This window comes from Chaetura pelagica, unplaced genomic scaffold, assembly GCF_000747805.2.
Source record: "Chaetura pelagica isolate M959 unplaced genomic scaffold, ChaPel_1.0 scaffold344, whole genome shotgun sequence".
NCBI lineage: Eukaryota > Metazoa > Chordata > Aves > Apodiformes > Apodidae > Chaetura > Chaetura pelagica.
In genome coordinates this window covers 9062983-9075439 of record NW_009953098.1, presented here as the reverse complement: position 1 = coordinate 9075439, position 12457 = coordinate 9062983, and the positions used below count along the sequence as shown (strand labels likewise).

The following is a 12457-nucleotide window of genomic DNA, read 5'->3' as shown; positions in this document are numbered from 1 at the left end:
CATCTTCTACACCTAGTTTAAAAATTTGATTTACTTAAAAGGTATCATGTATTTTTAAGAAAATCTAGACAGGAAGTTGTTTTAATTAAACACACTGTTTTTGCTCCAAAATGTGTCATTTTACAAATTTTATCACTGAATTAACATAAACAAAACTTATAATTTTTTACTGCACTTTGTACAGAGCTGTTTGACATACCCAAGTCTAAGCAGTTGGCAGAGGAGACAGGAACTCCTTTTCCCATATATTAATTCAAAACACAATGTAGTACCTTATTGTTGTTTTCACTCGAAGAATCCTCTTGAACCTTTATACGCCTTCGTTTCTTCTTCTGCTTGTAACTGCGTTGGTTTTCTTCTGCCTCAGCCTTCTTGGCAGATCTGTAAAAAACAAAGGCAGTCTTGCTGATTAACAATAATAATTCATTTCCTCGCTGAAAAACAGTGATAACAAAGTACATGAATTACATTGATAATTAATAGATTATTTATTTATTTATTTATTTTTGTGCAATCAAAGGTTTGCTTCCAAATTCCTTCCTTCCCCTCAACTCACTGGGCACAGAGAGCAACAGCCTATTTCAGACAACCCTGAAAAATCTCAGAATAGTTAAGCCAGTTTTCTACTGCAAACCACCATTCCTCAATTGACATTGACATGTTTGGCATAAAAATGCCTATTATTATTCCTTTTCTGTACTGGCTCATCAAGTTGCTGTGTACCTCACACAGTGGTACAAATTTAGAAGTCTCACATTTGCTGCAAACTTAGTTAGAAAACACCAAGCTGTAGGCAAGAATCATCAACATGTTTAGGTGCTGATCCAAAGTCTTTAACTTTCACCATCTTGCTGCCTAAATTGCCCTATTAAGAACTAAACACCAAGCATAGGATAAGTACAGTTAAGTTTCACGTATACCTTGTTCTTGGACGTTGTTCATCTTCAGACTCACTGACTTCCTCACTAACTGCAGACTCATGAAACTCGGAGTCATTTGAATCATCACTGCTCACTTTAAAAATAAAGTACAATTTAATGTTGAATATTATCGCACAGTTAGCAACATCAGATATCTTCCAATTATACAAACTTTTTAAAATCAACAAGTACCACAAAAAGTTCATTTCAGACAGTATGGGACCCATCAAACATACTAATATGGAACAGAAATACAGAGTAGGAAGTAGAAAAGTTTAACCTGTGAGCACTACCCAAGTTCTGACAGATGATATACTATGCCAACAACACTTGATGCCTTTATCCATTAATACATTCAAGGATAATTTATAAGCAAATGACAAAAAGCATTATACTAGAATATGCCATGTTTCAAAGCCAGTGGGTGAGGACAGAAAACAATGGGAAGCATTACAGAACTTCAGAAAACAAAGGATGATGCTTTTGTTAAACAGAAGCTTTTGTTTCCAATATTTTAGATGTCATTTTATAATCACATTTCACAGTTCATGCAAACAACTCTTACTTATTAATAAATATGCAATTCTGTTACTGTATTTATGGCCTGAAGTTTCTTCAGGTAATACAAGCTTAAACCTGACTCAAAGGTCAAACAAAAATACACCTAAACTAGCAGTATTTAGGTATTTCTTCCATAGAGACTTTCAAGAGCTACCACAAGGTATTGATAATACCTTGTAACTTCAGTTTGACCTTGAACAGAGTGGAAAGCCTAACTGGTTTGTGACTAAGCACGTTTAAAACAAGGATTGCTTTACATACAAGGGCAAATGTAATATTAGTAACAGGGCTAAAAAATATTGAGCTGAAATATGTGGTTCTATGTGAGAGTAGTGACTTATACTAAAGAATCCTGAGCACACTGTCACTGCAATTTACAATTATTTTTCTTGAAAGAAATGTTGTTGGCAAGAGTCATCATTCCATAAGGGTGGAAAAACAAAAGTACGAGAGCTGTCATTAAAGAAAACAATAAACAAACTGCACTGCACCTTTTAGTCTGTGGCACACAGCCAAGCTGGCTAGCATTCATGCAACACCAAACACAGCAAAGCACTGCACCTTTTCTTCCATGGAACACTATCAGCATCTACATTGACCAAGGTGGCAGTGTGCATTTATCTTGACTATCACCCCCCTCCTCTGCTCAGGGTGACTCAATGCAAGGGGCTGACAGATTCTTTGTTCTTGCATGCAACAATCAAAATGAAAAAAATCAGCCAGGCACCACTTCACAGTGCCATCTGGTGTTGAACTGAAGCTTGCAACATTTTAATTCCAGGATGGAGAAAGGTTTGATGCACAAGGGCCTACTAACAGCTTGAGTTAATTTCCACAAAGTAGACATACTGGGACTGCCTCTGTTGTTTAAGATTAGTATTCTAAGACTCAACAAGATTAATCCAATTCAGAGGATATAATCAGTGGGGAACACTGCATTTGTACTCAACATTTTCAACAAAACTATTTATCAAACACAGATAAGAGAATTCTAGATTTAATACACATGGAAGTTTATAAAGAGGTTCTTAAATTACTGAGTTTCAGACCTCCATTCTGACATACTTTGGACTTACTTCACAGAAGCAAGCACTTCTTATAACAAGAAACCTTTGGACTATGTACCTTTCCTTCTACTTCTGCGCTTCCCTTCTTTTTTGTCCTTTGGTTTCACCTTTTTTTCTTCTTCACCAGATTCCCCGTCACTCACTGTCAGCTTGTGCCTCAGTAGCCTGTGTCTGTATCGTGGCTTCTTTGATTCTTCTACCTCTGAATCTGATTCAGAATTATCTTCCTTCTCATTCTCTTCTGTCAGAAATAAGAGTCAGTACAACATGCACACTGGTAATTTTTTCCTTACTTAAATTTGGCAAGAAGTAAAATCTGAATTAATTTAGGCTTAAATTAAGTGCTTTTCCCAGGAAATCACAAACAACACACCTTGGTTCCCTCTAATTTTAAGTATCTTACACTTCCTGAACACTTGGAATATCTGCTTCAATGACTGTATGTATTAATCAATTCTTTCCTGTGCATCTGCACATCTTCCCGTTTTTTTCAAATTATTCCTAATAAATCCCCAGGACTTCTGAATTAGTGACAAAAATCAGACTATTAACAATAAAAAAAACTCAGAGAAGAATAAAGATTATAATTCCCATAATAATGTACATTGGCCTCTACTTGGCAACTACCTATCAACATCCATGACACTTTTGTGTTGAAAGCTGAAGAAACTTTAATAATTATAACCTTCCCAAGTGACATTTGAAATTCCGACAGGTGCTACACCACCACTGTTTCCCAGATGCTTTTCAGTGCTCACCATCATCTCCTGTGTTTTCAGTTTGCTTTGCAGTTTTCTTTTTTCCTTCATCCAATTCATCATCTGAAGATGCATCCTCATCAGAGGAAAGATTGGCTTTGATTTCTTCTAAAAGCATTTTCTTGGCAATTCTTTGAAGTAAAACAGAAAAAACTATTTATTCCGTTGTTCAAGTAAATCTATGAACGATAAGTGTAATCCTATACCATTCAGAACTTCAAAAAAAGGGTTGAAAGCTGAACAAAAAGAAGACACATGATGAAAAGTCATTGTGGTAAGACAGGATATATCCGCAAAAATCTCATGTTAAATGTAATGTGTTATAAGAAAGCAAATCTGTATAATGCCTCTTAAAAAAGATGCTTCATGCTTTACTGTGAGACTTGAGAGCTATAAAAGGTATGAACCTAAACTTTGCAATTTATTCATGGTCCATCTGGATGGACTCTTGCCAGTTCTGGGATAGGCCCCTGTATGAATTCTAACTGTAACAAGAACCTTAAGATGCAGCAAACTAATACTTAAATCATAATCACTTCTAGTACTTAAATCATTACCCTCAAAAATGGTTATCATGCTTAACTGATTGAAACCTATGAGTTAATTTCCTGAGGCACTGCATCTACTGGACTAGTGTATATGTAAATAACAGTTTTAAAAAACAGCGTATCACTCAACATATTTTAAAACAAGAAGAAAAAGATTATTGCAATATGCATTAACTCACAGGTTAAAAAAATAAAATAACATTATGCCACCTGTCCAGTTGCCTGGGCCCACTCTAATGCAACAGAGATGCTCTAGTAATTGAAGCAACTCATGATGTTTGAAGATTAATTAAGTGCCTTGGGAAAAAAACCCCACACTGAATCCCTCCTATAACTACAAGCACTTGCCTTACAGCAACCAGAGCAAAAAAATACATGCGTATATACACAAAGAAGGGTTATCACCCTTCTAGAAGGGTTATCAAACATTATGGGACCTGAATGCCAAACAAAAATTACAATCTCATTTGCCATTCCACACACTGTTCACTTGGCATCTCACAGTTTCACTTCAGCACAATAATGTTTTCACCTAATGTACAAGAAGTTACTATGAAAAAATAATTTCTTCACATGCTCTTGCAACGTTCAAAAAAAAATATTTAGATGAATCTGTAACACTAATCAAAACAGAATATATCAAGTGCATGGGAAAATAGAAGTATTATCTGAGGACAGGTACTTTCAGGGAAAAAAAAAAAGTCCTGAAAGAAAAAAATCAAGCCTTCCTCATATACATTTCAGAAATGCTACAGTTTCTATTCGTTTATCATCAATTTAAAATGAAGTTAATTTTTCTTTCTAGGTAAAATCTGGTCTGCCTTGTCATTCAGGAGAATAATATAAACTGAACACAATTCAGAATGGGAAAGCTGTTATACCAGTCAAAACAACAGTTCAAAACCCAAGAAACTGAACCACAATCTAGGTTTCACTTAGAAATGGCAAAGGGGCAGTTAGCTTTAAGTATGACTTCTTATACCTTAGAAAATTATATTCTATATATAAAATAGGGCTTGAAGAGTATTTCATTTTTCAGAATGTAACATGCCCCAGAAACAAAGGAACTTTTCAAAGGGAATTTTCCCATGGTGTCTTTCCTAACACTTCTTACACTATTGTCTTTTTTTTGAGACTGTATTTTCCAAAAAGTTTCTCATGCTAATGAGTATTCAGTTATTATTAAAAGATGGAAGTAAAATGGTTTAGTAAACAGTTAAGCTTGCCCAATGAGTCACAGACTACCCATCAGCATCCAAAACACTCCCTCTCTTTTGAGACACAGCTTGCAAAGAGCTTTAAAATGCAATACCCTTGGTCAGCTTTAGTTCCATATATAAACAGATCACAGTTTGAACTCAATGAAAATTTACTGAAGTCCACAGATAAGTAACATCCTCTTCCTAACTTTTTTTTTGCACTAGAGGATTTGGAAAAGGGACCTGGTTTTTGTTCTGTTTTGTTGTTGGGTTTTCTTGTGTTTTGTTTTAAACTGATCACATAATGTATAATAGCAACAGGAATAACTAGCTCCTTATGTAAGAAATTAAGATTACATTTCTTCCATCTCTTAATGGTCATAAGACCTTTTTCTTCAAAACAAGCTGCTTGGAATATCACAGGCTGATTTCTCTTTTAAATCTTGCAACATAAATTATTAACCTCAAATCCTACTCCAGAAAATGCACACAGAAGCAGTTTGGCTCATTTTTTAATCACCAAAGTTCTGTTTTGAAAGGAAAAAAAACAACCAAAAACACTAAAAAGAACTGTAAAATTTTAAAATTCAGTCCTGAAAACACTGCCTAGTAATACTATCCTCAACTGCATCAACAAAGATAACACAACTTGTACGTGGATAACAGTACTTACCTTTTATACAGGTCACCTTAAAAAAAAACAACACTTCTGTATTTTTAAACAAAGGCTGACTTTGGTTCTTAACAAAGCAAGACATACATTTTTATTTCTTCTTTTACGAAATATTTTCAAAGAAAAAAAAGAAAGGCAAATGTATCATTAATCTAAAAATACCATGCACAAAACCTACTATCCACTAGGGGAAGATGCTGTTATTTTCCTACTAATCATCATCAGAACCACGAATCAGACCAAACTTATTTGTTTCTAATTAATTTATTTTAATAATGTTGATTAATAAGTTATTGTTTTTATACTCTGAGATAGAAAATTAAGACATTTTAAGCTACAGTAAAGGTTCAACCACTTTCCATCAGGCTGATTGATTGTTTAGGGAAAAAAAGCTATATTCTCTTCAATGTACGTTAGCATAAAAGTGTCAGAAACTGTTAAGATGCTCAGTATTTAAAAGATTTATATTTTTAATGTCTGTTAAGATTTATATCTGATGTACACACATCTGATGGGAATTTAAAGCATAAGCAATACCAGATCCAAACATATTAAGTCTTGTAAACTCATCTGACAAATGATTCATGTAACAAATAATTTGAGTGCCGGACTCTTGAAATTTATTTTAAATTAAATTATATGTGGCTCAGGATTACATATCACATTTCTTTTTTAAGATATAAACCCATTTAAAGTTATTAAGTTTCTAAGCTAAGACATTTGCTAGCTCTACCATTTTAGCATTTGCATTACCATCAATCTGCAAGTACCATAAAAACCAAGCTATGAATGTGAAAACTCCTTCGCTCACTTTCTTCCAAAGAAGCCCATGAAAATAAAAAAATAGTGGTATTTATTTGGGTCAAGAACATAAAAATTTCCTGGTGAACCAGATGTAATGGTTGAACACTATAAACAAATATAATTAAGAAGCACAGAGAACTGTATAACCTCCAGCACAGGGCTTCAGGTACTTACAAAAAAAACCAAAAAAACCCCTACAAACAAAGCAAAACCAAAACCCCCTGCATTCCCCTCCTTTCTGCCACTGACTTGCTGTGACCTTGAACGTGTTATGTTGCCTAGCTCCACTCCATCTTATCTAAACAGTTTGTGAGATTTGTATAACGGACAATTTCCCAACACATATTTATACAGTGCCTTACAGAACGGGGCTGTAATCTCAGCCAGGACATATAAAAACAACCTTAAAACAAAGTAACAGTATATAAATTTACATAAATATGGATTTCAATATATTTCACCTCTGTAAGAGTGACACCAACAATATACACTTATAAATAATGAGATGGTTACTATGTATTTTTTAACATGCTGAGACACTTTTAAAAAGAGGCACACTGGAAGTTACCCAGGGCTTGCTTAGTCTCAGTACGCAACTACTTTAACTTATCCTTCAGACATTTCAGCAAAAATGGAATAGTAGGTGCAGCCTTTCCTGATGTGGAGTTAAGTCCTCCTGATAATTTGCACCGTTCATGTTCATAAATTTTAGAGTGCCAATATGATGGACTCACAGATGGTCAAAATATTGATGAGAGAATGCTACCACTGTAAAAATTATTTTTCTCATTAAAAAGTCACATTTTAAAATTAGTTACCATGAAGTATTCATACCAATTAGATGATATAAACTCACACACAGTGTTCATAAATACCTACTAATTACATGTAGCAATAAGGTTGCCCAAAACAAGCCTTTGGGCAGGGGAGGTTATTTTTGTGTGGCTAATAAAAACCACCATTCTTTCAGCTAAAGCACCACTGAATTACGTGGACCTCTAGCATATTACAAAAAAATTTAGAACCATTTAATATATATTCTAAGATATGAATATTTGGATGTAATGTTATACATGTTTTTAAAAATAGTGAAAACTGCCAAAACCTTTGTTTTAAATACTGTACTGTCCTTGTTGGAACAGTCTGATTTTCAAGCTGTCGGAGTTGTATTAAATTAAATGCTTGGACAAGAAAAATGTTTTACAAAAATTTATTGCATCCATCAAATACTTAAAGGCATTCTGCATTAGATACACTATTAAATTCTTAATAAACAACACTACTGCAAACATATTAAACAGTACCATTTAAAAGATCAGAAGGACCAATCATAATTAATTACACAACATAAGATGAAAGCATACAGCACTGTATGTCATATTATGACCCACTTGAATATTGCATTTTTGCAAAGATGATTTCAAGACTATTAATATTCATGTCATGCACATCCAAAGGTATGCAAATAACAGAACATCTAAACTAGAGACTTGCAAACATGAGTGTTCCCACACTACAAATACCCAGTAGGTACTAGGTACCTTCTTTGGCCTGGAAGAAAATAGGCAACTTATCTGAATAGTAGGTAAACTACTTAAACACTTTGTGTTGAGTAAACAGAAAAACAAGCTTTTAATGTCTTGAAATTTGTTCCATCTTTACATTTCATATCTCTGATTCTGGTGCCAAGTACAATGCATGATTTATGTAAAAATCAGACTGCATTTACCAGAAAACGTCTGAAGGTTAACAGAACTGTTTATTGACAGAACACCTCCCCATCTCATAAATGTATTTTCAAAAATATCCCCTAAATAAAAACTTCAACAAAGGTTCAGCTTAAAAACTAAGTACAGAAACTGATTTTTAAATCCCATGTTCGTATTACTGATTTGTCTGTTTTCAATTGGGTTAACTCATTTCCCAATACAGCTCTTAAACTAATTATTAAGCTCTGTCAGTAACATTTGTGTGCTAAACTCTAAACTTTGACAAAAGTGTATTGGCTTAGTTTTCAAGCAGGAACACTTAGGAAACAAACAAAAAAGAAAAAAGAAGGAAAAAAATTAACCAAGAGAGATCGAAATTAAAGCATCACTGCATCATTTTTAAAAATCCTGCATTACCAATGTTTACAAGTCCTGCTTATGACCTGTACTGTCAAGTGCCTAAAGCTGAATTATTTGATTCATTTTTGTGACTGAAAATAAGCAAGAACTCCAACAGCAGCAACATTCTGAAGCCAAACTGAGGTCAGTAAAGGATGTAAAACAGTGCTTTTAAAATTTACGTCAGCCACAGATCAAAACATATAACTCTGAAACAAAGATACCATATTCTAAACTAGTAAGGCTCAGAAGCAGAAACACTCCATCAGCAACTGTGCAAAGCTTTGAAGCTGGTCCCCTACATGCTTTATGGCAAACAAAACCCCAACTAGTAAGTTTTTGAAATACTGTATAAAAATTTGTTGAAGAACTATTCAGTCTAACTACAATAACTTCCAAAAAGAAACTGTGGCTCATAATTGAGCAATACTTCATGTTGTGCTTTCACTCATTAGAAAACAAAGCTTTTTCACTTTCTAGCTGGGCTGATTTCGATAACTACAACGGTATTGGTAAAATAAGATGTCTTAACTAACCATATCTTACATATTCATTTATTATTTAACTTGAAACTGAAGCAATACATACAAGCCAGATTGTGAAAATATTTATGCAAAGACTTAAAATTAGTATGTGTATTTAGTTTCTTTTGATACCAGTTGAGCCTATGCACAGTGCTTGTAGAATCACGGCCTTAACTACCACATTAGCTACTTCAGGCACTCCTTAGTGGATTAAAACTTAGTGGATTAAAACAGCTGAAAGTATCTGTTTTCTCCACATTTGTGTTTTCTCTTTATTGAGAAAAGGTGTTCTAATTAAAGAAGCAAATTAGGTAACAGTAATAAGCAAGTCCGATCTGAAAATATTTTAGCACTGCATTTTGCACAGATGCAAATTTTTACCTCCTACTCATAGAACTAGCTGAAATTCACATTTATCAGAAGTAGGTTTTTACCTGTCTGAATGAAATACTAGCCACAAACCTCACACTTCCAAAGGGAACATAAAACGGACAGTGCTGCAGTGCATTTATAACACACCCTATGCAAGGTGTGTTAGCTAAACACTTCTAAATACGCTCTGCATTTCTGGATTTTGGCCTCTGTTTTCTGGCCCCTTGTTCAAACTTGCGGGAAGCCCGTGAGCGAGTCTTTACAAGGCAGGCAGCCGTGGTTTTTACAACCTGCTTGCTCTTCCGTTGCGCCGGTTTGCGCCCACGCCTAGGGTGTGTTATAATCTTTTTTAAGTCCTTATGGATGGTATCATACCTATTCTCAGGATCGTCGTCATCATCATCTTCCTCCTCCTCCATTGGAACAGTCCTTGATTTAGTCTCTCCCTCATCTCCTGGGGGAGGAAGGAAAAACAAAAACAGAAAACATGAATGCTTAATAGATGTAAAAACAGCAACAACACAGCACATCAAATACTGTCTCCATCAAGAATCCCCACATAAAAATAGCTTGGCCAACTTTTCTACCAATGAACAAAAAAGCCAGTTACCTATCTTGACACAGAAAAATCAGTATTTTTATTAACAAGTACCTAGTTTTCAAGCAGCACTTTTATCCACATTATGCTTGCTACTACGCACAACTTGCGATTATTTGCTTACAACATAATACAAAATGTGGGGGTTTACACTCAAACACACAGAGGTGGAATATTCCACTTAGGATTCAGAAACGAAGTTTCGTAAGAAGTTGTTAGCTCCATTTCAGAAGCTGCACTATTGAATTTGTGCAAATTGAAAGGAAGGCCCATACAAATATAATACAGAATCACCAAATATGAGCTACCCTGATGCCACAAAGAAGCACTTGAGAACAATAATTTTTGCCTTCAGAGTCTCAAATACACTACATGTACACGTCATGTATGGGTGAAGACTTTTTGAAAACTACATGTGCTGCCCTTGCTGCAAATATCAAAACGCAGCTGCACTATATGGATACTCTCTCATATGGAAAGCACATCAAAACCAACAGCATGGGACACATAACAGGAAGAACAGTATGGTCTGGTATCTGCCTTTAAGCTTCTCTGCACTCACCTGACTGAAATGAAAGGAATCCAGACTATTCTTAGCATAAATGGCAGTTCCTTTTCTCTTGTTATTCTGACTTGTAAGTCAGTCGTATCTGTTAGTAAAACTAAGCTTAGGAAACGAGACCTCAAAATCCTAAAGGAGCAACACCCCCTCCTCATCCATAATTTCTATTGTGGGGAGTAAACTAGAACTGGGCTACGAGAGCCTTGCTTCAAGTTGCTTCAACGTCTGTTTGTCCTGGATTTACCATGAGCTAGATGTCTGACAAGATTGTATAAGGTGAACACAGAAAGTCTAGCACTCTTGGGCTTAGATACATAGAAGTATCCTATGGCTTAATCAGATTCTAAGTCACCTTAAATTATCAACCTATATAGTTTGTTCAGACACATGAGAGACTCCCTTATCTATTCACCTATTAAGCCAAAAACAAACAGAAGAGAAAGCACAAGTTTGCCTCCTCTTAAAATAACGTATCAAAGGCAGATTCTCATAGAATCCCACAATAACTAAGGTTAGAAGAGAGCTCTAGACACAATCTACTCCAACTCCAGCCTCAAAGCAGAGGTAACTCCAAAGTGATATAAGTCTTCTAAAGGTCTTGACCAGTTTAATTTTGAGTGTTTCCAAGGACAGGGATTCCAAAATTTGACTATTTGCAGTGTCCCACAGCAGGGACATCACTGGGGAAATTACAGTTGTGACAGCCATCAAGGAGAAGCCCTGAAAGTCTCAGTATTACATGCAGAAAGATGCAACTAAACTTACTTTCTCCAAGGGTCTTGAAAAACAAACATTATAGGACTGTAATAAGGAACTTGTTTTCCAACTGTTTCTCTACAATAATGCAAAACACCATTAATCAAACTTCGCTTTCTTATAGGGCTCTAAAACTAAAGCAGCACAGCATCTGTGAAAAGCAACCTTTGCACCTGCAAATAACAGCCTTCCAGAAAGTAAACTGCAGGAAAACTTAGGGACCAAGTGGGTCAGCATCAAGTTAGTAGGAAAAAGGAAGAATATTATGTTTCATTTAAAATCTGGGTATTTTGTTTACCTGGGGGATTGGGTTTTTCCTTTTAAGAAACTACAACCAACAATAACCTCATTTTGCCCCTGCCTAAAAGGCTTTTTGGGAAAACCAAAATGCAACTATGTGCCTTCTGCTATCTTCACAAACATACTGCTGTTCTACTCTTTTTTTTTTTTTTTTTTTTAGTTGCAGTTTTGCAAACTACTGTAACTGTTAGCTCAGATACAGCAAAATCATGTACAGAAAGTTCTATGAAACATCATTAGAAGCAAACATAGGACACAATTTACTTGTCATGGTCATTAAAACAGTAAATCTATTTCTTTTTCTCAGATTGAAAATTCATTATTTAAAATGTGTACTGTCCACATAATGTGAAAACTACCCTTCCTTTTCAAGTTCTTTAAAACCAAGTGTTCAAATACTGCAGTTCCCCATTTCTTTTTAACTTCCTAAAGATACAAGACACTGATTAAATAGTTCCACCTTGATAAGAATTATTACTGTTAAACCTGCTATGAAAACAGTAAGCAATGACAGATTTCTGTTAATTGACACCAGCTGCTCTAAGGCTACATGGGTCTTGTGAGGCACAAAGATCACTTGATTTTTAAAATGCCACAAGTCTGAAGTGTCACCTCTAGTGCCATAACCACAAGCTGACAAATTTGAGTTCACTAGATACCTACTGCTTAAAACCAGTTCCTGCTACATAATCCAGGGCAAAGAGAGG

The 12457-nt window shown here is 35.1% G+C and overlaps 1 protein-coding gene across 1 annotated transcript in view; it reads right to left on the bottom strand.

The window, feature by feature from the left end:
* ATRX (alpha thalassemia/mental retardation syndrome X-linked) overlaps window positions 1-12457 on the bottom strand; it is a 63389-nt gene that overhangs the window by 34390 nt on the left and 16542 nt on the right. The window contains exons 11-15 of the mRNA XM_009997243.1: window positions 9910-9980; window positions 3307-3437; window positions 2607-2789; window positions 921-1014; window positions 273-381 (exon numbers count right to left, since the gene is read on the bottom strand). Of these exons, the coding sequence (XP_009995545.1) occupies window positions 273-381; window positions 921-1014; window positions 2607-2789; window positions 3307-3437; window positions 9910-9980 (588 nt within the window). The remainder of the gene's footprint in view (window positions 1-272; window positions 382-920; window positions 1015-2606; window positions 2790-3306; window positions 3438-9909; window positions 9981-12457) is intronic.